Below are 27,219 nucleotides of genomic sequence, written 5' to 3'. Positions count from 1 at the left end.
TCTTCTCACAAGCTACATCACACCTATTTTAGAAAGAAGTCTTTAGGGAAACCGTCCTATTTTTGCAGTTCTCTGGTCATTAAAAGTATTTACGTCTTTGACATTAGAATGAGTAAAATCATATGCTTGGTCTTAAATATGTTTAAGCCATTATTAAAACACTGTTCAGAATGATGTGAGATTTTACACCATTAAATATGACACTACATCACTGTGACAGTTTCTTTTATTTTTGTAATTAAAAACACCTGTGATTGCATAACAGAACTTACCTACACATTAGCTAAAATAACCAACTTAATCAAAATATCACCCTTGTTAACCTGAAATATATTCTATTTTGTTATTAATAATTGTCTCTTGATTTACAATCTTGAAGTTACAATCTTGACAGTTAATGCCGTTAAGGTTTTTTATTGTTTAAGTTGGAATTTCCGCTGTTTGTAACTAAACAAGCTGAGAAATAAGAAAACCAAAGAAAAGAAAACACTAATCGATTCCATTTCCAAAATAGGAAAGTCAGAGATTTTGACTCAGCTGTACCAATAATCAGAAGAATGAATTAAATATTTACAACTGTATTTTCATTGCTTTATGTCGAATTGTCGAATTGACTTTTTGTGTGGTAAACTCGCGCACGGCTATGAGCGGCAAAATAACAACAAAAAGTAACTTATTCAGCGCTTACGAAACAGCCAGAAATATTTTTCTTCACTCTTAGGCGTGGAAGCCACTTCTGTTTTTATTTTGTCTTGAACTTGTCACTTAAAGTCACGTGATCAGTCATCTATACTATTTCGAAAATAAATGAGAAATAATGCGTAGAGTTCGAAAGTGAACTATATTGAGAAAGAGTGAGAATTTTGTAATTCAAATTTTAAAATTTTGAGTATGAGCTGTGCGCATGCGCGGGAGATGAACAATTTAAAAAAAAAACTGCTATTCTTCAATTAGGATCCAGGTTCCACGCGGACAATCAGACCCTCGTTATCGATACTGACGTCATAGATAACCATGTCATCAGAGGGCTGTAGATAAATAAAAGTACGATAAAGGTCACAAGTGCAATGAGGTATGATAATGAAGAAAGGAAGGATAACTAATATTAAGGACAGGGACGGGAAAATAGAGAAAAAGGGAAGAAACGGACCATTAAAAAAGTGAGAGGTGTTCATCGCGAAAAATCTGTTTCGTTTGGTTATCGGTCACCATCTTGCATTCACGCGCGCGGTTCTAGGCCAGACCAGCGGTCCATTCCTTTGTTATAGGTTGCGGCACGAATCGACCATATACCTTCTTGGTTTTCAGCATGTCTTTGATTGATCCCGCCATTGCCGGAGACTTGGCAATTATGTACATGAACCCGCCGCCACCCGCGCCCGTAAGGCACTGACCTGCGGTCAAGCAAGCATGCGCAATGATGTCAGTAAATCATCAATACCCCCCTTCACTAGCTACAAGTCATCATTTTTTTGCTGCATGCAAATCATGCAAATGTGTTGTTTTGTAGATTCTCTAAGCGCTTCGAATGCGATTGGCTTTAATAGCATGTACATACAGACTGCTCAATCAACAATCATGAGTATGAGTTACAATAAATGATTATTAATCACTGCCACTGAAGATGGTATGCCACGGGTTAGGGTCCCCAGCTGTGCTCATCTTTCCAACTCATGGTATACCACGGGTTAAGGTCTCCAGCTGTGCTCATCTTTCCAACTCATGGTATACCACGGGTATACCTTGAGGTGCTCGGATCAGTTACCAGGAACCATCAGGACTGGTTTGATGAAAATGATGCCAAAATCACAGCTCTTTTGGAAGAAAAACGGCAACTCTTCAGAGCTCATCAAAATGATCCCAACTCAGTCTCGAAGAAAGACGCCTACGTCAGCAAACGCAGACAGGTCCAATTAAAACTCCGTGACATTCAAGACACATGGCTGAGTGACAAAGCTGATGAAATTCAAGGCTTTGCAGACAGACACGACACGAAACGATTCTACGATTCGCTCAGATGTATATTTGGACCACCAACACCGGGCAGTTTCCCACTACTGAGCGCTGACGGAGCAACACTCATCACTGACAAAAACATGATAGTAGAGAGATGGGCAGAACACTTCAATGGCGTTCTAAATCGTCCATCATCCATCAATGACGAAGCCATACAACGCCTTCCACAGGTGGACATAAACCCAGACCTGGACATAACACCATCAGAGGATGAGGTTGTCAAGGCAATCAAGCAGATGTCGACTGGAAAAGCCCCCGGCTCTGATGCCATCCCTGCCGAAGTGTTCAAGTCAGGCGGTCCTTCTCTCCTACACAAATTAACAGTGCTATTCCAATCGCTCTGGGAAAGTGAGACCCTCCCGCAAGATTTTAAAGATGCCACAATCGTCCACATCTACAAGAGAAAGGGCAACAAGCGATCTTGTGACAACCATAGAGGGATTTCACTTCTCTCCATCGCTGCAAAGATCTTTGCCCGACTGCTTCTCAATCGTCTCCTCAAACACCTTGAGCAAGGCCATCTCCCTGAGAGCCAATGCGGTTTCCGTGCAGGTCGAGGAACTGTTGATATGATCTTTGCTGCACGTCAGATTCAGGAGAAAAGTGTGGAACAAAATCAAGATCTCTATACCACTTTTGTAGATTTAACAAAAGCGTTCGACACTGTGAGCAGAGAGGGACTGTGGAAAATCATGGCGAAGTTCGGCTGCCCCGAGAGGTTCATAAAGATTGTTAGACAATTTCACGATGGGATGATGGCCCGTGTTCTTGATGATGGAAATACCTCTGCCCCTTTTCAAGTGTCAAATGGAGTCAAGCAAGGTTGTGTCCTTGCACCTACACTGTTTAGTTTGATGTTCTCTGCAATGCTGACTGATGCCTTCAGGGAGACACCCCTAGGCATCCCCATCAGGTATAGGTGTGATGGAAAGCTGTTCAACCTACGACGTCTGAAGGCCGTCACTAGAGTCAAAGAGACTGTGATTCGTGACCTGCTTTTTGCTGATGACTGTGCCCTCAACGCCGTCAATGAGCATGACATGCAACAGGAAATGGACGCTTTCTCATCCGCCTGTGACAACTTTGGCCTCACCATCAGTATCAAGAAGACTGAAGTGATGTATCAGCCCGCCCCAGGAAAACCATATCAGGAACCAAACATCACAGTTAAGGGGCAGCGACTTCAAGATGTAGAAAACTTCACCTACCTCGGCAGCACTCTCTCCCGCAACGCCAACATCGATGCAGAAATCAACAACCGCATCGCGAAGGCAAGCAGTGCCTTTGGGAGATTGAGGAAGTCAGTCTGGGAACGCAGAGGCATCTCACAATGCACCAAGATCAAAGTGTACAGAGCAGTCGTCTTAACAACACTTCTCTATGGCTGCGAAACTTGGACCATCTACAGAAGACATGAGAAACTTCTCCAGCAGTTCCATCTCCGCTGTCTCAGAAACATCCTAAATATCCGCTGGCAGGATAGAATCACAAACACTGAGGTTCTGGAGAGAGCAAACCTCCCCAGCGTCATTACCACCATGCGCAAAGCTCAGACACGATGGGCAGGACACGTCTGCCGTATGTCAGACTCCAGAATACCCAAACAGCTGTTGTACGGTGAACTAAGCCGTGGAAGCAGGAAAGTTGGAGGCCAGCGCAAACGCTATAAAGACTGCATCAAATCACATCTGAAAGACTTCAATATCGACGTTTCAACGTGGGAAACTGCAGCATCTGACAGACCGATTTGGCGTAATCTGATTCACAAAGGTGCCATCCACTCAGAAAATAAACGCTCCAACGCAGCCAAAAACAAACGCCAAAAACGCAAGGCTAGAGCTGACCAACCTATCAATATGACCCCCTCTTACTGGTGTCCGACTTGTGGAAGGGGTTTTCTTGCACGAATTGGCCTTATAAGCCACCTGCGGATTCATCCCTCCGCCCCTTAGACATTGTTATACTGTCAGTATTGCTATGGTCATACTCGACTACGAGTTGACGAACAACATACCACGGGTTAGGGTCCCCAGCTGTGCTCATCTTTCCAACTCATGGTATACCACGGGTTAGGGTCCCCAGCTGTGCTCACCTTTCCAACTCATGGTATACCACGGGTTAGGGTCCCCAGCTGTGCTCACCTTTCCAACTCAGACTTACCGTATGCATAAGGAGCGATCAATTCCATCATGTCCTTTATGACATCGGGCTCTGTACCTGAAAGGAAGCAATTCATACAATATAATTTATGTCTATAGTCGACGAAACAGGGAATTTATGAGCTGCGACTCCCAAGCCCGTTTGATCATGAACTCATGAAATCTACGACATGAATGAGTTTTCACCGCTTTGTCGTGAGAAAGTTGCATAAGTATTTCGGTTAGATGCTTATATCAACGTAAACACATACTGAGAAAAAAGGTTGCACTCGAATAATTGTGTTATGTTATAATTCCACTTGACATCACATACTAGCACTTTCTACAGCTAGGGTCATAACTAAAATTGGAGGTATCAGTTTACCTAATTATGCAAAATGGCAGCCATAGCCGCGGCGAGAGAACCACGCAGAAAACGTTCTTCTGTCGGCCGAATAATACTCCTACCTATGATTTATTGCGTTTACTGCATGCTAGAGGAACCCGGACGCCTTGTTGTAAAAACGAATCAGTGCGATTTACGGCCAACTTCACTCAAAATTTCACCCTTATGTGTGCCCGATCGATCTGAGAAAGTTGGGATTTTCGTTAGGTCCGGACGGTGTCAGCAAAAAAGGAAATACATCGATGGAATCTACAATAGTTTCTCATCATTTTGATGCTTTGAACAAGCGAATACCTCGTGGGTACCCCATGGGTACCCCGCCATTTAGTTTTTGTTTACATTTTCGAAAGTTACATGCTGTACCATGGAATCTCAAGTCGCAGAAGAAAGGTAGCCGACTAAAACAAGCAAGAAGCAGAGTTGTGGTAAACCTTTTTTGTCTTGTCTTTTCGTTTTGGTTCGGGTGCTACAGTAGCCGTTGCGAATAAAAATAATCGATGAAATTGAAAGGGACTGGCCTAGTGAGCACATGAGTAGGAGCTTATTTATATGGGATATTTTTTCAAGGGGTATGCTCTTGAGATACATGACAAGCGGAATTTTCTGCAGTATTCTACAATAAATCATTGTATACCTATCTTATACCATGGTAGATGGCAACTTTTTTTTACATAAATCCAGTACATGATGCAAAGTTTGAAAAAATAGAGAGTTCATGTGGGTGTTATTGACAATTGATCATTCAGTTATATTATTTTGTAATTTTCAAAACATTGTCAGGCTAAAATAGGATGCCTGATTTAATGTAATTTTCAAAACATTGCCAGGCTAAAATAGGATGGCTGATTTAATATCAAAAATATAATTTTTAATGTTCGAAAATGATCCTGTCTGTTGTCCTATATTTTCTGTAGGGTTTTCATGTCTCTATACCTCATTTCTAATGAACACACCCATACAAAGACAGATCAAGGGGTGGGAATGGGGGTAATTTTCTTCTGAAGCCATCATATAAGTTAACTGTCACCACATTTTTCTCATACAATATGTCTGATTAATGGTGTCCAGTGGAGTACAATGACTGTGGTCACACAAGTAAACTTGCACCCAGAATAGGTTGTTCAAGTTTAAGCCCCCTCTCTCTATCGCTTATTTTTTTTATAAGTACTTTTATTGTTTGATACATTCACTCTACGCCGTTGTATTTTGATCACACGTGAAACTATTGAGAAAATTAAGTAAAATCTATGTAAAATCTCCGGCTTTATAGTAGACCCCTGGTATGAAGTAACTGCCTTGAAGAACAGTTTAAAATAACTTAAATACCTAGTTTTGTATTAAGTAAAACTTTTACACTAGTGTTTTAGTTGCTGGACTTAGCTTATTACAACGTATTAGCATCGAGTCGACGGTGCTTCCCGGGTCTGTGTTCAGCGTTTAGTGAACTATAAGTGCGTGTTTTTCGATATTGAATGTGGCATATTATTTTCGGGGTGTCAAACAGCTTCAAAGAAACGGTTAGGCTGTATAATCGTACTCCGCCATTTTGTTTCAAGTGATAGCTTGACATACAAGTACCAAGGGGGAGGGGGTGGGTACTCTGCTGTGATTGGATAATTTTTTTATTTACAAAATGCCTCCAATTTTAGTTATGATCCTAACTGTTCTATACTTTCTAACACTTCTACTAGGGGAAACCCTTTATGTTCCCTAAGATATCCTTACAAAACTCTCAGTCACCATTTTGTCACCCTGTCAAACTACCAGGTCTGAGAAATCATCCACTTCCGTCCGACAATTTGGAGGAGCTCTTGCGACGTTTTCTTTTGAGTATGGGAAATAAGGTATAAAACTTTGTGTTTAGATGGGGTGGCTCAATATAATTCTTTTTTTTCTTGTATTTTTTTTTTTACTTATATGCAATAATAATATAGGGAATTTAGAAGACACAGGAAAGTTGACTGTTGTTTTTTTTGGGTTGTTTCAGGTTTCCGTGGTGATTTCATGTGTGTCACCCGAAACCCTCTTGCCTTACGGTCAACCACAGGGATACCGAGCAGAATGCCTGGGGCTATGTTCAGCTGTTAGTATACAAGCATTGACCGGGATGCTAACGACTGTTTATTTGACGAGTCATTTTTGTATTGCTTATGTCTTATATATTGCAGTGCTTTTAACAAGAATGCAAGTGATAACTATCCTACCTGGAGCGATTATTTTCTTCTGCTCTCTGTAGTTGTAAACGCATTTCCCGAGATCCTCTAAATCGCCTACAAAACAAAGTTATTCTGGTTATAACATTTCTCTGTAGCTTGACTGGACACTACGATTACCGTACTTATTAACGAGATTCGCCGTGCACCTAAGAATTTTATTCTTATTTTATTCTACAGCTTGTCTGTAGTCTTCCTTGTCATACCACCTAGTTGTTCTACAGCTTGTCTGTAGTCTTTCTACCCATACAACCTAGTTATTCTACAGTTTGTCGGTAGTCTTCCTAGTCATACCAACTAGTTATTCTACAACTTGTCTGTAGTCTTTCTTTTCATACCACCTAGTTTTTCTACAGCTTGTCTGCCGTATTTCTAGTCATACCACCTAGTTTTTCTACAGCTTGTGTGTAGTTTTTCTAGTCATACCACCTAGTTTTTCTACAGTTTGTCTGCCGTATTTCTAGTCATACCACCTAGTTTTTCTATAGCTTGTGTGTAGTTTTTCTAGTCATACCACCTAGTTTTTCTACAGCTTGTCTGCAGTATTTCTAGTCATACAACCTAGTTTTTCTACAGCTTGTGTGTAGTTTTTCTAGTCATACCACCCAGTTTTTCTACAGCTTGTGTGTAGTTTTTCTAGTCGTACCACCTAGTTTTTCTACAGCTTGTGTGTAGTTTTTCTAGTCATACCACCTAGTTTTTCTACAGCTTGTCTGCCGTATTTCTAGTCATACCACCTAGTTTTTCTATAGCTTGTGTGTAGTTTTTCTAGTCATACTACCTAGTTTTTCTACAGCTTGTCTGCAGTATTTCTAGTCATACAACCTAGTTTTTCTACAGCTTGTGTGTAGTTTTTCTAGTCATACCACCTAGTTTTTCTACAGCTTGTGTGTAGTTTTTCTAGTCATACCACCTAGTTTTTCTACAGCTTGTGTGTAGTTTTTCTATTCATGCCACCTAGTTTTTCTACAGTCTGTAGTCTTTTTAGTCATACCATTTACTAATTTAAGTGGGAATCAGATCGCGCGTAACGCTGGTTGAAGTTGTTTTCGTACATTAAATTTTCTAATCTAAAATAAAAGTTATATCACTGTGAGTTTATAAGAAGTACCTCGCTCCAAAGCCTTGGCGCACTTTTCCGAGTTCTCCACCAAATCATGCACGACCTGAACGATCTCAGACTGCCTGCTGTACCAATTCCGAACCACGCCCTGTTAAAAACACACATTCAGAGAAACAAGCAGAAAGGTCCTGTACGTATTCCTATAATAGGAGAGTCGCGACAACAAAAATATTCCATTCAGGGTCAGCTTGAGATTTTTTTCTGCTGCTGTTGTTGTTGTTGATTACTACATTGATGTTACTGCTATTTTCGTTGTTGTTGTTGATTATTATGGAGTTGTTGTTGTTGTTGCTTCTGCTACTAGAATGATGTTGTTGCGTTTGTTTTGCAAGAAGTTGCAGATGTTATTATCTAAGATCAGACTCGCCACCACTCCCCAATAAAACGAATGCCCCCCCTTCCCCTCCCCCCCCTAAAACACTTTCGCGTTGTTGCCCTTTGCAGACCGTCATTATACAAGAAAACTACCAAAGGTACAGACCACTTTATAACAAATGTTTTAATATTTCCACACTGCATATTAGGGATTATCTTCGGGATTTTCAAGTCAAAAAGAGATAATCCCGTCCAAAATCGGTAGAGTTGGGCACTCTCAATAATATTGGTAATACCATGGAAATACAAGTTCGCTATTCTAACCTGTAGCAGGTTCTTGGCAAGCCTGGTCTTGCCAGTATACACGAACACAAGGCATCTATTCAGCTCATCGATCACAGAATCCGGGACCCGCAGCACATCAAACGTCACCTCCATGGGCAGAGAGGGTCTGGAGCGGGCGCACTTAAAACCAGACACCAGTCCCCCGACGTTATCCTGCCATCCCCCACCACAGGTCAGCATCTGCTCAACTATCATCACGGAGTGAATCAGGGAGTTGACGCCCGCAGTGCGGCCAGCGGCTCGCAGCAGAGCGCCCAGAAACGCGCCGGCGAGAATGCTACTAGTACCCAGGCCGCTTCCATAGGGTACGTCCGCGCGGGAATGGATCTCGAAGCCCCCCTGGTAGCGTTCTTTGAGCTGATTGGCTAAGGACTGTGTGGAGGGGATGGTGAGGAGATTGGTGGCAAAAAAACACGCTTTGCCAAGTGCACCTGGAGGGATAGAACAACGTCAAGTGAGAGGCCTGGTTTACGTGTCACGCAACACTATGCGTCACGCGTTAATTATTGGCAGAGTAGTTCTGTGACGCCACGTGACGTCACGTGTCACGTTTTACTTGGCAATTGATTTGTGTCACGCCAATCTGTGTCACGCGTCACGTCATACTCGGCAGGGGTTTCGTGTCACGCCGTCTATGAGTCAAGCGCCATATCATGCTTGTCAGGTGTTTTGTGCCACGCTACTCTATGAGTCACGCGTCACGTCATATTTGGCAGGGTATTTGTGTCACGCCACTCTGTGCCACGCGTCACGTTAATCTTGGCACGGTATTTGGGTCACGCCACTCTATGCGTCACACGTCACGTCATACCTGGGGCATGGGGCTGGGAGTAGTCGGCCATGTCTTCCAGCTTTTTACAGACAACACGAGTGCTGTGATCTCCGGCGTTTATCACAAGCACGATCTCAGGCCTGAAATCATTTGTTAACATCAGGACAGCCTATTTTTACCAGGAACTAGGGGAGGGATACTCGGTTTAAAACATGTGGAGGAGCGAGCCAGATTAGAAAACTCTTTACGAACTGTAAACGCGCAAGGGGGGGGCAGGGTAAATTTCGAGTGGGTACTCTATCCCACTCTGCGCGTGTCCTGTATTAAGACATATAATGAGTTAGCTTACTTACTCCGGGATTCTCTTGATCTGGACTTGTATCGGTTTCTGATGAAAAAAACATACACTAATCGGAAATGTTTGATGCTGTATATAATCATTGAAAATAGGCATTTTTGTTTTTGGGTCTTTATATCGAGAATAGATCTTAGCCTAAAAGTAAATACATTATAAAAAAAACGACGATAAACTGCAGAAGCTACCATCAGGGGGAGGCTGCTGTCTCCTAGAGCCAGAGTACAAGGAAAATGGCATCTGCCCACCGAATACAGGGGATGCCTCCCTTCCCCCACCACACCCCTTTTCCCCATCTCTTCAGTCCCACAAAGCCAATGTTTAAAAAAAGTGGCTTGCTAGCTGGTATAAGAGGGTGTGCCAATCTGAATCAAAGCCGCATTATCAACAGTTTACTTGCGGAGGAAACCACAAAAGAATCTATTAGAATCTGCGCTATTTGACAGGCCATCTGCTCTAAATCATCAATCACATCCTCAAAGAAACTTCCACTAAACACACTGCTTTCAATATTTTAAACTTTTTTTTTCCCTTTTTCGTTAAAAATCATCGGAGATTGTTAAGCAGTCAACCGGAAGTAAACTGGTGACAATGCAGCTTTAATAGCCTAAGTGCTAGTTAAATATAGGAGGGCAGACCCTAAATGTTCGTGCGTACTATGTAACGCAAACTCGGAGCGTAACTGTCACGTACCTCTCCGTTTAGCTTGATTGCGACATTAGTAACTGATCCGCCATGTTCATAGGCGATAGGGGGCGTGTCACTCCACCCGCCACTAAGATCAATACGGACTATAAACAACAAATCAGTGCATTGTGTAGTTCCAGAAAATATCTATAACCCCCCCCCCCATTCCGGGGGGTGGGGGGCTCAAACGCCCAGGAATTTCCAGAAGCCCTTTTTCCTAAAAGCCGCATTGTCACCAGTTCACTTCCGAAGGAAACCTCGATTGTTAAAAGACAAAAGAATATATTAGAATCCGATATATTTAACATGCCATCCGCTCTAAATTATCAATCACATCCTCAAAGAAACTTCCAACAGACACACTGCTTTCTATATTTTGAAATATTCTTCGCGTTTTCCGTTAAAAATCATAGGAGATTGTTACGTAATCGACCGGAAGTAAACTGGTTACAATGCGGCTTTAACAGTTACTGTATTTATTTTTCTCCAGGGGAATGGAAATTCCAGAGGGGTGGGGGGCGGGGTCATACCTCCTACCCCCTCAATAGGGGGGTATAGATATTTTCTTAAGGTTACTCTAACTATCTCGATAATCATCATGCTAATCTGCAAACAAACCATCGCTAAACACGCCAATCATAATGATGATACGCTAATGAGCACGTTAATCACGGCGGGAAGAGCCCAGAGGAGAACCTCAATGTTAATACCCTAGAAACTTGCTTAGTTTGGCACATTGTAACCTCGATCACACGAGGCCACACGAGGGGAGGGGGGGGACTCTTTTTCCCGACCCCTTCCCTAGCTAGTTACAAGGAAATCACCAAGTGCCCCACGTGGGGATATACCCCCTCCCCCTTCTGCAAGTTAGACAATTTGAGCCTCGGCAATCACTTATTGGCCCAGTAAGGGTGCAGACAATTACAACCCCTCCCTCTTGCTAATTACTAAGTCTGGAGCCTCGGCAACCCTAGGTTACAGAGTATGCCTCGGCATAACATAGAATACCAGTAGGGGTGACACTCAGCAATCACCCAATGCCCCATGGGGGGTAGAAACTACTCTCCCTCCCCATCCTTGCTAGTTACAAACATGGAGTCTCAGCAATCACCCAATGCCCCATGGGGGGTAGACACTACTCCCCCTCCCCATCCTTGCTAGTTACAAACATGGAGTCTCAGCAATCACCCAATGCCCCATGGGGGGTAGACACTACTCCCCCTCCCCATCCTTGCTAGTTACAAACCTGGAGTTTCGGCAATCACCCAATGCCCCATGGGGGTAGACACTACTCCCCCTCCCCACCCTTGCTAGTTACAAACCTCGAGCCTCAGCAATCACCCAATGCCCCACGGGGGGTAGACACTACTCCCCCTCCCCACACTTGCTAGTTACAAACCTGGAGCCTCGGCAATCACCCAATGCCCCATGGGGGGGAGGTGAGTCATCGATATCTCTATGAACTGCTGAGTGCTCATGACGGCGTGTTTACGTAAAATCTGTTCAGCGCCTTCGTAGTGCCTTGCTGCACGGATCAGCAGGTCTGGTCTGAAGACAGATCAGGCTTCAATACAAGGCTTCAGTACATTGATGGTCTACTGTATTAGTGTCTATATTCTGTGCGCACTAATTTTCAATCATAGCTGCGACGGTGTTTCATTTTTGCATGGCTGGCAATAGGCTATACCTCAAATACCAGAAAGGAACGCACACCTATTTAAGCTTGCATTAAACAAAGCGCGCGCTGCATGACGGTAGTTAGTGGGTTTTCATGTCGAGTGCGCGTGCATGCTTATTGCAAAATGGCCGACGGTGCTGAATAACGTATGCGCATGCGCGTGTTCTGGCGAAAACAAACACAATCGTAGTGTTGACTCGTTCGAGTAAAGGTACGAAATGCTGACTTCAGTCGCTGTTTTGACTATCTGTACAGCATTAAAACCATATTGTACAAAAGATGACAGATTTGTTTGATAATAAGGGGGTCATAAAGAAAATTATAGCCTTAGGTTTGGTCTAGTTTTCTTAGCATTCGTCAAAATGTGACAATTCGCCGGTAAAACGCCACCATTTTAAAACAAAAAGGCTGGTTTAACCGCGCGGTACTGGAACTAGTCTTGCGTTTTTCAGCACTGTCGAAATGGCCTATTCTAACACGAAAATTAAATTTCCGAAATTTACAGCAACTAATAAAGTAGCATTTTTTTCTTTTCCTAGATGAATGATTGTGCCTTAAAAATCAGTCTATGATTTGATAAATGCAGGGTGACCCTAATAACTCGAACTTGGATAAATCGAGTTTTCTGTTTGCTTGAACTGACTGAAAATCCTAGTTTTCGGTCGTTACTCGGGTAACTCGAACTCCCCGCCTAATGAATTTGCTTATTTTTTTGTCCCAGGCACAGACGCTTCTTCGGGGGAGGCGCTTATTAAAAAAATCGCTTATTACATCTTTAGATTGAAATATTTTTTACATCGTGCTAGGATAACATCCTCCAAGAACCATAACAGAACAAGCTTTCAATAATAAAATGTTCTGTCAGCTGGTGCTGTCAGTTATCGTTACTGCCCTTGTTTAGCGTTTAGCGAGTCCCTTTTGTCATCATATTTTACCCCAAGTCTATTGAGTGTAACACGTTCAAGCGAGGCGCTTATTCGGAAGAGGCGTTTATTCATATTTTACCCCTTAGGAGAGGCACATTCATATTTTACCCCTTAGGAGAGGCGCTTTTTCATATTTTACCCCTAAGGAGAGGCGCTTATTCATATTTTACCCCTAAGGAGAGGCGCTTATTCATATTTTACCCATAAGGAGAGGCGCTTATTCATATTTTACCCCTAAGGAGAGGCACATTAATATTTTACCCCTTAGGAGAGGCGCTTTTTCATATTTTACCCCTTAGGAGAGGAGCTTATTCATATTTTACCCCTAAGGAGAGGCGCTTATTCATATTTTACCCATAAGGAGAGGCACATTCATATTTTACCCCTTAGGTGAGGCGCTTATTCATATTTTACCCCTAAGGAGAGGCGCTTATTCATATTTTACCCATAAGGAGAGGCACATTCATATTTTACCCCTTAGGTGAGGCGCTTATTCATATTTTACCCCTAAGGAGAGGCGCTTATTCATATTTTACCCCTTAGGAGAGGCGCTTATTCTAATTACGGTACTCGCACTCGGAGGTCTTAACAGATTTCACTATCTTAATTACCTATCAATCCACTTTGTTCGCTCGGCTGCCAATGCCGCGACACCCTCTTTGATGCGTTTTCTCTGAAAACAAGACAATTTAAGAACTAGAAGCCACAGGTTTCGTAGAAAGGTTATCAGCAGTCATTTGAGCAGGGGTGTTTAATAGCATGTGCTCTTAAAATGAGACGTTTACATCTCCTGCTGGTCACGGTAGCGCGCATCACATGGTAAAAAGGGGGTATTTTTCATGGTTTGATGGTCACGGTAGCGCGTGTCCATGGTAAAAAGGCGGTACTTTTCATGTCCTGGTGGTCACGGTAGCGCACGTCACATTGTAAGATAAAAAGACGTTTTCATCCTCAGGTGGTCACGCTAGCGCGCGTCACATGGTAAAAAGGGGGTACTTTTTATGTCCTGATGGTCACGGTAGCGCGCGTCAAATGGGAAAAAAGGGGGGGGGGGGTCATTTTAATGTCCTGATAGTCACGTAGTGGTGACGGTAGCGCGCGTAAAGAAAATAAGGAGATGAGACGTTTCCCCGCGTAGCCACAATAGCCCGCGTTGTACTGTAAAGTAACAATAGCCTCTTCTTTGTTCACATCATACAATACCTCCAACAGCTGGAAGGATTGTCGCCACGTTACATTTCCAGCTGGTCCGCTACGTAACCCGGCCTCATCTCCTGTCATTGCGCCAAGAACGTCTGCAATACACGCCAGCGTGCGCGCCGCAATGCCGGGCGGACTTGTACATGCAACTGAGAATAGGTAATTAGAGAGTAAATAGCAAGGTTAAGTGGCACTAAAAACATGACAGAGTGAGTAACAAAACAACGTAAAAACACCCTGTAATAAATTTCACCTTCTGTGAAATGAATTTTATCGAAAGGAAATAATTGGCTTACTCTAGGTAATTTCAAGTTTTGAGTAAACCTGCAGCCTGTACAGAAAAGTTGATTTTTTATATAGGTGATGGATAAATGACAATAAAGATGAGCGAAAGGCAGCGGCATCACCTCCTAATGGGATGAAGGATTCAATGTCACCAATGAACAGAGCCATTTACACCCCTGAAATATCCCAAGCCATTTACACCACTGAAACATTCCAAGCCATTTACACTCCTGAAACATCCCAAGCCATTTACACCCCTGAAACATCCCAAGCCATTTACACCCCTGAAACATCCCAAGCTATTCACACCCCTGAAACATTCCAAGCCATTTACACCCCTGAAACATCCCAAACTATTCACACCCCTGAAACATCCCAAGCTATTCACACCCCTGAAACATTCCAAGCCATTTACACCCCTGAAACATCCCAAACTATTCACACCCCTGAAACATCCCAAGCTATTCACACCCCTGAAACATTCCAAGCCATTTACACCCCTAAAACATCCCAAACTATTCACACCCCTGAAACATCCCAAGCCATTTACACTCCTGAAACATCCCAAGCCATTTACACTCCTGAAACATCCCAAGCTAACCTGTCCTCGGCTTTTATCCGAGTCCTCTCATTTTTAAACGACGCCTGTACCCCTAAAATTTTGGAAATAAATTTGGTTTACAGCGAAAACGTCCTTAATTTTTCTCGCTGGACCCCGTGAAACGTGTTTACACGTCGTGGTTTGGAGGAAAACGGCTAAAATGTATCAGACGAAGTGTGCATTTCACGTCTGGCGCCTTGGCGCCGCGTTGCCGTCGTCGATGTTGTACAAACAGGACAGGGCTTGGCAGTCTTATCATTACTGTTATTAAGCGCTCCGAGTAACTTCTTGTGGAAGTCATCTTTTGCGCTGGACTATTATATCACACTCAATAGAAATATGGAAGTTTGGGTAGAGGGGCGGAACCACGGACAGGGCAGTCTTACCTTTATCAAGCGCTTCGAGTAACTCCTTGTGGAAGCCATCTTTTGCGCAGGACTTGAAGAAAGGCAGGAAGCACGTGTTTGAACTGCTGACCAAGGCTTCCTCGACCTGCCGGCGCCCAATCTCAAACCACAGGGATCTCCTCCACTCAAACTCGTGACTTAGGTCCGCAACTGAGAGGAGCTCTTTGAGTGAGAGTCGCAGTGAGGAGAACCATCTACAGAAATATCAACAAATAAGTTTATGTCGTGGCTTTCATGTTCATTTGAGTTCTTAGGGATGAGAGGGTAGCTTACGAAATGGCTTGTGTAGCAAGCGCAATCGCAGAGGAAGGGGGGGGGGGAGGAGGGGGTGAAGATGGAGAGGAGGTGAAAAACAGCAAGACGTGGTAATGCTGGCGTATTTTGTACGGGGCTTAAGCGAGGTTACAATTGTATGCTGAGTTGTGTTGGCGCTGTTTACACGGGGTTTGAGACGCTACGATAGTAATGTGCGCTGTTTACACGGGGATTGAGCGACGCTACGATAATAATGTTCGCTGTTTACACGGGACTTGAGACGCTACGATAGTAATGTTCGCTGTTTACACGGTGCTTGAGCGACGCTACGATAGTAATGTTAGCTCTTTATACGGGACTTGAGACGCTACGATAGTAATGTTCGCTGTTTACACGGGACTTGAGACGCTACGATAGTAATGTTCGCTGTTTACACGGTGCTTGAGCGACGCTACGATAGTAATGTTCGCTGTTTACACGGGACTTGAGACGCTACGATAGTAATGTTCGCTGTTTCCACGAGACTTGAGCGACGCCACGATAGTAGTGTTCACTGTTTGCACGGAACTTGCGACGCTACGATAATAATGTTCGCTGTTTACACGAGGCTTGAGACGCTACGATAGTAATGTTCGCTGTTTACACGAGGGTTGAGACGCTACGATAGTAATGTTCGCTGTTTACACGGGACTCTACCTTTGTCGAAGTTTGTCATCCGTGAATGGCCTGCTGGTGGTGACGCCAGCTAACCACAGGGTGTCCGAAGCAGATAACTCTTCTTCCCCAAAAGGACAGATGATTGGGAAGAGGCGGGCGTTCATCAGACAACGTTTGTCCTCAGACTGTCAGCAGAAGCATAAATTAGCCACCACAAAAGCTCTAACCCCCCCCCCCTCCCCCGTGGGGAGGCGTGAAGCTAGGATTAGGATAGTATATGAGCCTTAGAAACATTTAAACATTCGAACCGAACTTTGAGGATGGATTGAGGAGAATCTTTAAGAAAGGAGCGCTTCACTTCGACTATTAACCCATTTATTTACCTCCTATCCTTCTCTAATGAATACCCGAATACCCTCTGTCCGTCTTCTTATACCAGAATATCCCCCCTTCCCCTGGGACCGCCACCTCCACTGACGACGGCGGCTGAATTGCGAATTGAATAGAAGCCCGTGAAAATCTGTTTTGTCTGATACGCTTCAGCCGTTTCTACCAAACCACGACGTGAGAACTTAAACTTTCGCGGTCAAATGAGGACGGGTTCGCTTGCCTTTCGTTACTCTTTTCATACGTTCTGGGGGGGGGGGGGGGGGGGCATAGAAACATACGGGGATGATCGTCAGCAAAATCAATTCTAACCCTAAGGGATAACACTTTGGGTGGGTCAAAAGCAATTCTTACCCCTATAAGATAGCACATTGAGTGTTGTCAAAGCAATTTCTAACCCTAAACACATTTTCAGTTTTTCTACTGAACTGCAGTCCTAAGACAGCACCATCGAGCACCTCTCTTTCATGACTACATTCATGTCTATACCCCAAAAGATAGGAGATCACCCCCGTCTACTGTTATAGAGAGTCCCCCCCACCCCGGCTGTTGTCCTAGTCGTCGTCAAGGTAAACTTAAGGTCCCTATTACTGGTAACACTCACCATATTGCGCATCCAGATATCGTCCACTGTGAGACCCGTCCTCTGGAAGAAATCTTCCCATGGCTTGTTACAAAACGTACTCCTCTCTGACGTAATGGCGCACTAGGGAAAATAGTTATTAAGGTAAGCTGATAAAATGTGTTTTCGTGGGCTTGAAATCCTAAGCAAATAGGATATATAAAGATTAGAATTCGTCAAACGGTCTCCAATGTTTGATAAATCGAATGTCTTAGGTATACCCCAGTCATCGTAGACCCCAATCACTACGAGAGCATTCGTCAAGCGGTCGCTAAGGTTCGGTAGGGACGAAGTCTTACTTACCTCTAAGTCGTCGAAGACCCCGAACACTACGAGAGCATTCATCAAGCGGTCGCCAAGGTTCGGCAGGCAGACGTTGTACCCGAGGAGACACAGATCGGGGGGAATCGAGATTCCTGTCTCCTGTAGAGAAAAAGGGACTAACACTTCAGAGACATCCGTCAGAATGACACAGGGAAGGGGACTACACATCTCACGCAAATTATAAAAAAAAAATGGCACAGAACGTAAGGGGCATTTGCTCCAAAATGGTGTCATAAATAAAAAAAACACTAAGAATAAAAATGCAGACCTGCAAATTAAGAAACATATATATTTTTTTCTAATTCAATAGTAGGTAAAAACATTAGTTGTCAATGTTAGTAACAAAATTTCTTCAAGAGAGAAATCTTTCATTTTGTCACATCACAGGCATATTGGGCCAGGCGCCTATTTACATCTGTCTACGTAAACAGGTCAAAATGATTTAAGTACGTTTAGTATGATCCGCGCCTGAGGATTCCTCGTAAAATGTGCACAGACTCATAAAACAACTAGCCCGCTTAGCAAGCACAAAGGGTAAAAGATGAGTGGATGGCAGCAAACAAGGTGGTGAGGGGGTAAGGGAGGGGGGGGGGATGGAGACGGGGTTTTACCCTCGTACTTCTCACAAACAAATTCCTTGACCAAAGGGGGGATAGACCCTCACTTGGGTCACTATAGCAACAATAACCATGGTGATAGCACAATGCTGTATTTACCTTCATGACCCGTGGACCAATACCTGTCAGGACACACCCAGGGCCTATGGACAGCCCCCCCTAAGGGCAAACAAATTACGAGTTATCAAAAATAACTAATATATACAAAATAAAGAAGTAAATAAAAAGTAAGCAAATAAATAAATATAGATAAATAAAGGGATAAATCAATTTGGAAAGGGAAGCTAATCAGCTTCCTAGCAGTTGGAATGCTGCATTATGAGAGAGCGAAGATATAATGTGGTTGTAACAAAGGCATAGCAAGGCGACTAAGGCCGCTACCACATGACTCATATTAGGGGGTGTAGCCAGGGGGGTGGCCTAGGGGGCCTGCCCCCCCTTTAGCAGCCAAAAATACAGTAAATGTATGAGACATTATCTAAAATACAGGAGAAAATGCCTTGAAAGTCACTTTTGAGCGCCCTCCTGTTAAAAACCTGGCTACGCTCGCTGCATGTTTGACCACAAATGTGTTGATGGTGGTGATGATGGTGGTGGTGGTGATAATGGTTGTGACGCCGTTGGTGATGTGTTGATGGTGGTGATGATGGTGGTGGTGGTGATAATGGTTGTGACGCTGTTGGTGATGTGTTGATGGTGGTGATGATGGTGGTGGTGGTGATAATGGTTGTGACGCCGTTGGTGATGTGTTGATGGTGGTGATGATGGTGGTGGTGGTGATAATGGTTGTGACGGCAGTGGTGATGTGTTGATGGTGGTGATGATGATGGTGGTAACGGTGGTGATGATGTGTTGATGGTGGTGGTGGTGATAATGGTTGTGATGGCGGTGGTGATGTGTTGATGGTGGTGGTAGTGGTGGTGATAATGGTTGTGACAGTGGTGGTGATGTGTTGATGGTGGTGTTGATGATGGTGATTGTGGTTGTGAAGCTTTGCTCTGTCAACTGCGCCACCAAAGATAACCAAGGTTATTTTTACTAACACTTTAAGCCACTGTAGATCACTCCAAATTCTTTGTTACATTTCTTGCTATAACAAACCCACTAACCAGTAACCCTTGCTTCCACAATAGTGAGTCACAAGAGATGTTAGACATGTTATCATACCTCTAAGTGACAATGTGAGATGACCGCGTTCTCTCCAATGCTAACTCTTCCCTCGACAATAGAATTCAACACGACGGCCGAGTCTGCAATAACAGGGCTTAATGCAGAGGCACTCCCATCCAATGGGGCTATATGTGTGATGTTGCTGCATAAAAATGGGAGCCCACTGTCTTGGATAATCTTGGCACTGGCCAGCAGTTGATCCCTGTAGCACATGCCCGTGGAGGCCATGTAATGGTACTCTGCTCCTTGTAAGACGACTAGTATGATGAAAAACTGGAGTCAGGCTTGTTGGGGTGAGTGTGTGACAGGATGTAAAACTATGCCTACCCCAAACTTCTTAAAAATATCCTGGCAATGTTCCTGGTATGCTACTGTATTTATGTATTATAGGATTATTGTATGACAAGTTTATTGTGTATAATAGTCCTATAGTGCAAAAGTTCTATTGTGTTACAGTCTTATTGCGTGACAAACATACATTTTGACAGGCTCATTGTGACAGTAATATATTGTGACAGGCTTATTGTATGATAAGCATACATTGTGACAGCCATATTGTGTGACAAGAATATACTTTGTGACAGGCTTATTGTGTGACAAGAATATACTTTGTGACAGGCTTATTGTGTGACAAGAATATACTTTGTGACAGGCTTTTGTATGATAATCACATATTGTGACAGTCATACCTTGTGACAGGCTTATTGTGTGACAAACAAACATTGTGACAGGCTTATTGTGTGACAAGAGTATTGTGATACAGGTATACTGTGTGACAAACAGATTGTGTGACAGGCTTATCGTGTGATTGGAATAATGGTTTTGTCCTGCATACAGTATTGTGTGACATTATTGCCTGAAAGATGTATTGTGTGACATTGTTGCCTAAGAGGTGTATTGTGTGACAGACAAATTGTGTAACATTGTAGCCTGGGAGATGTATTGTGTGTCATGGTTGCCTGGGGGATGTATTGTGTGACAGGCATATTGTGTGACATTGTTGCCTGAGAGATGTATTGTGTGACAGACAAATTAAGTGACATTGTAGCCTGGGAGATGTATTGTGTGACATGGTTTCCTGGGGGATGTATTGTGTGACAGGCATAATGTGTGACATTGTTGACTGAGAGATATATTGTGTGACATTGTAGCCTGGGAGATGTATTTTGTGACAGGCATATTGTGTGACATGGTTGCCTTGGAGATGTATTGTGTGACAGGCACATTGTGTGACATGGTCGCCTGAGAGATGTAGTGTGTGAGAGGTATATTGTGTGACATAGTCACCAGAGAGATTTGTATTGTGTGACAAGCATATTGTGTGACATTGTTGCCTGAGAGATGTATTGTGTGACAGACAAATTGTGTGACATGGTTGTCTGGGAGATGTATTGTGTTACAGGCATATTGTGTGACATGGTTGTCTGGGAGATGTAGTGTGTGAGGGGTATATTGTGTGACATAATCGCCAGAGAGATTTGTATTGTGTGACATGCATATTGTTTGTCATTGTTGCCTAAGAGATGTATTGTGTGACATTGTAGCCTGGGAGATGCATTGTGTTACAGGCATATTGTGTGACATGGTTGTCTGGGAGGTGTATTGTGTGACAGGCATATTGTGTGACATTGTTGCCTGAGAGATGTATTGTGTGACATAGTTGCCAGAGAGATGTATTGTGTGACAGACAAATTGTGTGAAATTGTTGCCTAAGAGATGTATTGTGTGACATTGTAGCCTGGGAGATGCATTGTGTTACAGGCATATTGTGTGACATGGTTGTCTGGGAGGTGTATTGTGTGACAGGCATATTGTGTGACATTGTTGCCTGAGAGATGTATTGTGTGACATAGTTGCCAGAGAGATGTATTGTGTGACAGACAAATTGTGTGAAATTGTAGCCTGGTAGTTGTATTGAGTTACAGGCATATTGTGTGACATGTTTGTCTTGGAGATGAAATAAGTGAGAGGTATATTGTGTGACATGTTTGCCAGAGAGATGTATTGTGTGACATGGTTGTCTGGGAGATGCACTGTGTGACATGATTGCCTGAGAGATGTATTGTGTGAGAGGTATATTGTGTGACATAGTTGCCAGAGAGATGTATTGTGTGAAATAACACCTCCGTGTGGCTTGAGGCCTCGCATGTTCCTCCACAGGACACTACGTGCGCCAGCCATTTGAGACATCTCCTCCTCAGTCATCTGCTCGGTGCTGGTCTTTGTACTCTTGCCGTATGACGTACTGCGGGTGCCTCTCACAAAATCCTCCTCTGTGATGTCTGTGCAGGTACTTAGCATGATATCAAACACCAAGGCAAGCTAAATAATAAGGCAAAAGAAAGAGTATAAGTACTGTACCTGAACAGGCAAATCAAGAGATGTTGATAGTGATGATGGTATAAGTAATGATAATGGTGCAGTAGTGATAGAGGTGATGATAATTAATGATAGTGATATCAAAGACCAAAGCAAGCTAAACAACATGGCAGAAGAAAGTATGAGGGTGACATCATGAGATGATGATTAGTGATGATGGTGATATTAGTAAAGATAATGTGGCAGTGTTAATGGTGATGATGATAATGATGCTGATATAAAAGCCCAAGGCAGATTAAATAACAACGAAAGTAAAAATACTCCAAAAGAAGCTTCATGACATGATGATAGTGATGATGGTGGTGATAGTGATAATAATGGTGTGATATTGGTGTTATTGTGTGGTGACTGTGCTAGTGGTGGGTCGGTAGTGAAGATTATAATAAATTCACCTGTATAGGACTTGCACCATTATCCAGTCCATAATAAGTGCAGGCGTCTAGCGGGGGGAAGTTATGGAGGGATAGCAACTTTTCTGCAGCCCTTAGACTAAAGAACACTGGACTCCCAACCTGGAAAAAATAAAGTAATAAATATTTCTAAAACAACCACCAACATTTTATATACACTATATTTTGAAGATTTCTTCTTGATTGAATTTTCATTTGAAAACAGAGTAAAAAATGTACTTACTGTAACAAAGTGTGAACTAAAATGTAACTACTGTAATTGCTAAATGGTTGAATTTTGGACTGTATATTTTATCTTACAAAAAAATTGATAGTTTTGGTATAGAATGCAAACACAGCTAAACTACTATTTAGTGGAGATTTCTTCAATAAAAAGTGATACCAAAAAAAGCAAGACAAAACATGTAACCCTCCCCAAAAATTAAATTTCCTTAAAAAAGTAAGACTTTTTTGATACATAATTCATTCCATTCCTGCTAAACTCATTTTATGTCACTTACAACTGGAACATTGCCATTGCTGAGGGAACAACTCTTTATTTTGTCATCTGTTTCTCTAAAAAAGATATCCTTGATTTCTCCCTAAAAACAGGAGCATTTAAATAGGTCAGAAATAGCTTGAAAATTATGTCACCCATCAGGGGATTGATAATCAGTGCCAAAAAATCTTGTTTCCCTGAAAAAAGATTTCAGTCAAGTTTCAAAATCTTTATAACCCACCCCTTATTAGCAAAAACCTAGACCCCCCTGACCTGTGCTCCAAGCTTGCAGACTCCGTGACTGCGGGCATAGAGAGGAGAGCATCCAAAGAGCAGCAGAACTATGTCGTCAGAAGCCATCTTTGACCAATCAATCACTGAAATGCAAAGTGTTAAACAGATAGAAATATTGAGCATGGAAACACAGAGCTAATGATGAGATGGGAATAAATGATAAAAACATGAGCAGACTATTTGACAAGGATCAATATGTAGGTTTAATGAAACATGAACTGGAAGGAATTGGCAAGGATGATTGATTGAGTTCGGTCAGGAACAGTTCTGAGTGTAACAAAAAGGGAGATGATGAGATCAAGAGATGTGTGACAAGGAAAAATAGGGAATAGCTGGATAATTATAATGAACTGATTGTGATGGATGATGAATGTGAAGACGATAATGATATACCATTAAATATTAAATAATGCTGGTTGCAGATGATGCTGGACAGAGATTAAGGTGTCGAAGATGATGATGATGATGATGATTATGATGATGATGATGATGATGATGAAGTTGTTGATGTTGATAATCATTGATTAAGAATATAAATCAATGCTGGCTGATGATGACGACGATGACGGCAATGATGATGATGATGACGATGATAATTTATGATGATATTTATGATGATGATGATGACAATTATCATCCTGGTTGATAGTAATGTTGACAAAGATGGTGATAATGAAGGTAATTGGTGATAATGATTCTGAAGATAATAAAAAAAATATGATGATTATGGTGATTTATACCTGTGTCTGGCAATACAGACAGCATCTGATCTGTACTGCAGACCCAGACACCACTAGGAGAGTCAGGGCACACCTGGAAAAAAGTAGCCAATATTTTCTTAACAAAGTTATAAAAATTAAAACAGAAGGGTAGGGGTTACATGGAGTGACAGACTGACATTCTAATAGGCCTCGCTCATCAGTCCTGGCAGGGGGTGGGGCACTAGGGGTACATACCCCCCCCCAAATTTTATTTCCCCAAAGTTATAAGGAAATGACCAGTAGGTGTGTGGGGCAGCACCCCCAAATATTTTCTTAATGTTTTGTTTGTGCCCCCCCCCCCCCCCACAATATTTTGAGGCCTGTTCTCTGCTGCCTGCCATGCTGGTCCACATGCCCAACAGATAAGGCAATCTCCCATCCATTCTTGTGGGAATACAGCTAGCTCCCTATGAGGTACAGGAAATTGTAATTGGTCATTCTCTGATACAATCTCGAGGGACACAGGATTTGACAAGTGCATGGCAGATCGCAGGGCCTGGTGGTGGACTCCCCATAAAAGTAGACGGCGGTGATTGTCAGAAAATTTCAACCAACTGCCAAAGTTCTATCCCTTAGGTTTAGAGTCGATTTTTCTGACCATCACCCCTGTCTGATTTTGTGGGGGTCCCCCCCATCGAGGCCAAAATGATTACGATGATGATGACGTATAGTGCTAACTGACAGACACATGAATGGATGGACCAACTGACGGAACACTTAACTTGTTATGATTATTAGTGTTTGGGTTTACTTACAGTGTAGGTAAGCAGGTAAAGAAGACTCCCAAACACATCAACAAGACTATCATAGAGCATCACAGGTGAGCGGTCATTATACTTGGCTGGCAATGTTGTAAATGCTCTCCCACAGGCACTAAAAGGATAATTTCGACCCTTGAAATCAAAAGAAATATGAAGGGTTAGATTTAAATGACTGAAAGTTCGTTCAATTTTACTGTAGTTTCTAAAGAAATATTGTTGAGAATTAAAAAAAAAGCCTGAACTGCTTTCCTGTTAACTAAAACAAAATTGAAGAAATCTTATGTGCCCGTTAATGTGCCCTTCTCTAAGCTTAGCATTCTTGAATGATTTGCGTTATCTTAGAAAAAAATAACCATCCCCACTTAAGCAACTAGATTTCCAGACATGTACATAGGTTACCCAGGATAAGCTATGGAAGGGGATGGGGTATTGCGCACTCTTTGTATTAGTTTTAGTAAAGATCAGACCCTTTTCGGTGGCCAAGGGCACACACACCAAATCAACCCCCTTAAAGATGTTCAGTAAATATTTTAAAGAATACCTAAATAAAGATATTTGCATTCTTTGGCGCATCAAAGCCATTTTCAGATTTCTGTGTGTTATAACTTAAGCTAAATAATAGAACAGCTATTTTTAGATGGGTGGTTACTTGCAATAAGGGAGTGTTCATTAAATACACTGAGGGGGGGGGGGCTACGAAAAGTTTTAACCACCAAAAGGAGGGGGTTTCGAAAAAATAGGTCCTCTAAGGGAAAAGGAAAGAACATTTTGGGGTTCTATGGGGGGGGGATGGGCACCGGACAAAAAATGTTTACAATGAAAGGGGGGCTCCGACATTTTAAGGTGTCTTGAGTAAAAATCTTCCCTCCCACCCCCCCCCCCCCCACTCGGTGTAATTAATGAACACTCCCTAAATCTAAAATTATTCTATTTACAAAACAGCCAAAAAACAGCAGCATATTGAGGGCCATGGTTGCCCTAACTTACCATATGCATAATAAGGATGTCAGCATCTCGCAAAACTTTGGACTCAACTGTCTAAGATAAAAAGTTTAACATTCAAAATCTAATGTGTAAAAAACATAATTCACAGGTATTTCATTGGTGAAAATTGGGATAGTTGCAAATAGTAATCATCTAATTTCAAAAAATCAATTGAAAAAACCAAATGGTGTTTGACAAAGAGGCCCTATGTTTAGCAAAAGTCAGGAAAGAGAAATTCACCAGAAATCCTGCTTGGGCGCTCAGGTGTTCTGTTACGACAAGGAGTGCATTAAGCGTGGCGCCACCACTGCCAACTCTTGCCTTTGGGTCTTCAAGGGCCAAGAGAAGGGTGTCTTTATCAATGAGGCCTTTCTTTTGACACAGCTCCAGCTCTGGAAGTATAAAGCATGTATGACAATAATAATTTAATATTTTATAATAAATATGTGTAGAGTAGAACTCATACATATGGGACTAGTTGGGTACTCAGCAATCTTGTCCCCAGAGCCCTTCTTATTTCTGCTCAAGCGACACCAAATGAAGGGCTCTGGAGAACTCCACATCGCACATTATGAACTGCGTGAAATGACTATTGTATGTAGTTCTAAGAAAGCACAGAGCTCATAGACTCTCGACAATAAAGAAACAAATATTTAATGGATGGAACGCTTATTGGAAAAAGCTACTTCAAGTTGTAATAATTATTAAAGATAAAGAAACTGTTGAAGTAGTATAAAATTGGCATTGAGAGGGGAAAAACATACTTCGGCTATTTGGGCATGTTTCATCCTTTTAAATAAGCACCGAGGTGCTAATTCAAGTAAATATGGTACCTTTATGCTAATAACCTAAAAAGGTTTTAGGCAAATTTATATGAAGAAAAAAATCACATATAAAGCATAACACCAATAATCAAATACACATAGCTAGTTCATAATAAAAGCAATGGTACTATAAGAGAAATAGATAAAATCAAACAAATAAATAAAAAATTCCACTCAAATAAATAATAGAATAAAAAAAAAACAGTCTTGTGAACGTTCCAAACAGGAAAATATTGTTGTCAAAGAAACACTTAATACGTGCTTAATTCAATTCGTGACTCGAAATCTGACACGTTTTGTTTTGTTTTCTTTAATAAACATTCAAGATGTAACCTTAGGTTTAGCTCTCCATGAAAAGTAAATTACCTTAAAAAAGTTTTTAAATCACTCTTGCACTCGTTTACAAACTTTATGCAAGAATAAGACATCTTGATAATGTTGAATTTGAAGTGATAGTAATTTGACTAATAAGTTATTGCAAAAAGCTTCGCAAATCTTTTTACCTCTATTAAAAGCATGAGCGCTGGCCTTATTTTGACAAGTCAGCACGATCGCAGACCACTTCTTCCGCCTGGTATTCATTCTTTATTTCTACCTCCTCGCTATCGTTATTTCTGTGTGGAGTGAAGCATAGAAGTCCTTCGGCGGATGAACAAAACATCAGCTTTCGCCAGGCGTTACAAGCTACTTGCCGCGAGAGACTAAAAAGTTACCACAGGCTACCCAGTTTTGGTAAAGTGTATGTTACTCAAATAAAAAAAGCTTTATAACTATTTTGTTATAATCAAAAGAGTTTCTTTTTATCTATAGAAATAAAGACTCTTTTTCA

The 27,219-nt window shown here is 42.2% G+C and overlaps 1 protein-coding gene across 1 annotated transcript; it reads right to left on the bottom strand.

Moving 5' to 3' along the window:
• Positions 1–208: 208 nt before the first annotated feature.
• Positions 209–27,063, bottom strand: LOC5510800 (L-fucose kinase). The gene is made up of 27 exons (XM_048722813.1): positions 26,894–27,063; positions 25,807–25,958; positions 25,570–25,620; positions 24,577–24,714; positions 23,801–23,873; positions 23,040–23,143; positions 22,789–22,869; positions 22,271–22,390; positions 21,623–21,821; positions 19,497–19,756; positions 18,429–18,488; positions 17,692–17,811; positions 17,371–17,472; positions 16,419–16,564; positions 15,447–15,661; positions 14,178–14,323; positions 13,586–13,647; positions 11,770–11,918; positions 10,377–10,474; positions 9,682–9,716; positions 9,368–9,468; positions 8,536–8,987; positions 7,885–7,984; positions 6,765–6,830; positions 4,177–4,233; positions 1,294–1,394; positions 209–1,028 (listed from the first exon to the last, which is right to left on the bottom strand). Exons 1-27 carry the CDS (start codon positions 26,970–26,972, stop codon positions 951–953), a joined length of 3,345 nt encoding a protein of 1,114 aa, XP_048578770.1. The 5' UTR covers positions 26,973–27,063; the 3' UTR covers positions 209–950.
• Between the last annotated feature and the right edge of the window lie 156 nt (positions 27,064–27,219).

Source organism: Nematostella vectensis, chromosome 15, assembly GCF_932526225.1.
Source record: "Nematostella vectensis chromosome 15, jaNemVect1.1, whole genome shotgun sequence".
Lineage (NCBI taxonomy): Eukaryota > Metazoa > Cnidaria > Anthozoa > Actiniaria > Edwardsiidae > Nematostella > Nematostella vectensis.
This window is presented reverse-complemented; position numbering and strand designations above follow the sequence as displayed.

Bases quoted from the DNA above. Each gene is read 5' to 3' on its own strand.
- LOC5510800 (XM_048722813.1), bottom strand. From the start codon at position 26,972: ATGAATACCAGGCGGAAGAAGTGGTCTGCGATCGTGCTGACTTGTCAA. The intron at 25,621-25,806 runs GTGAATTTCTCT...TTTTTATCTTAG, and splicing joins GCGCCCAAGCAGGATTTCTG to ACAGTTGAGTCCAAAGTTTT. The intron at 18,489-19,496 runs GTATGATAACAT...GTTTGCCCTTAG, and splicing joins TCTCACATTGTCACTTAGAG to GGGGGGCTGTCCATAGGCCC.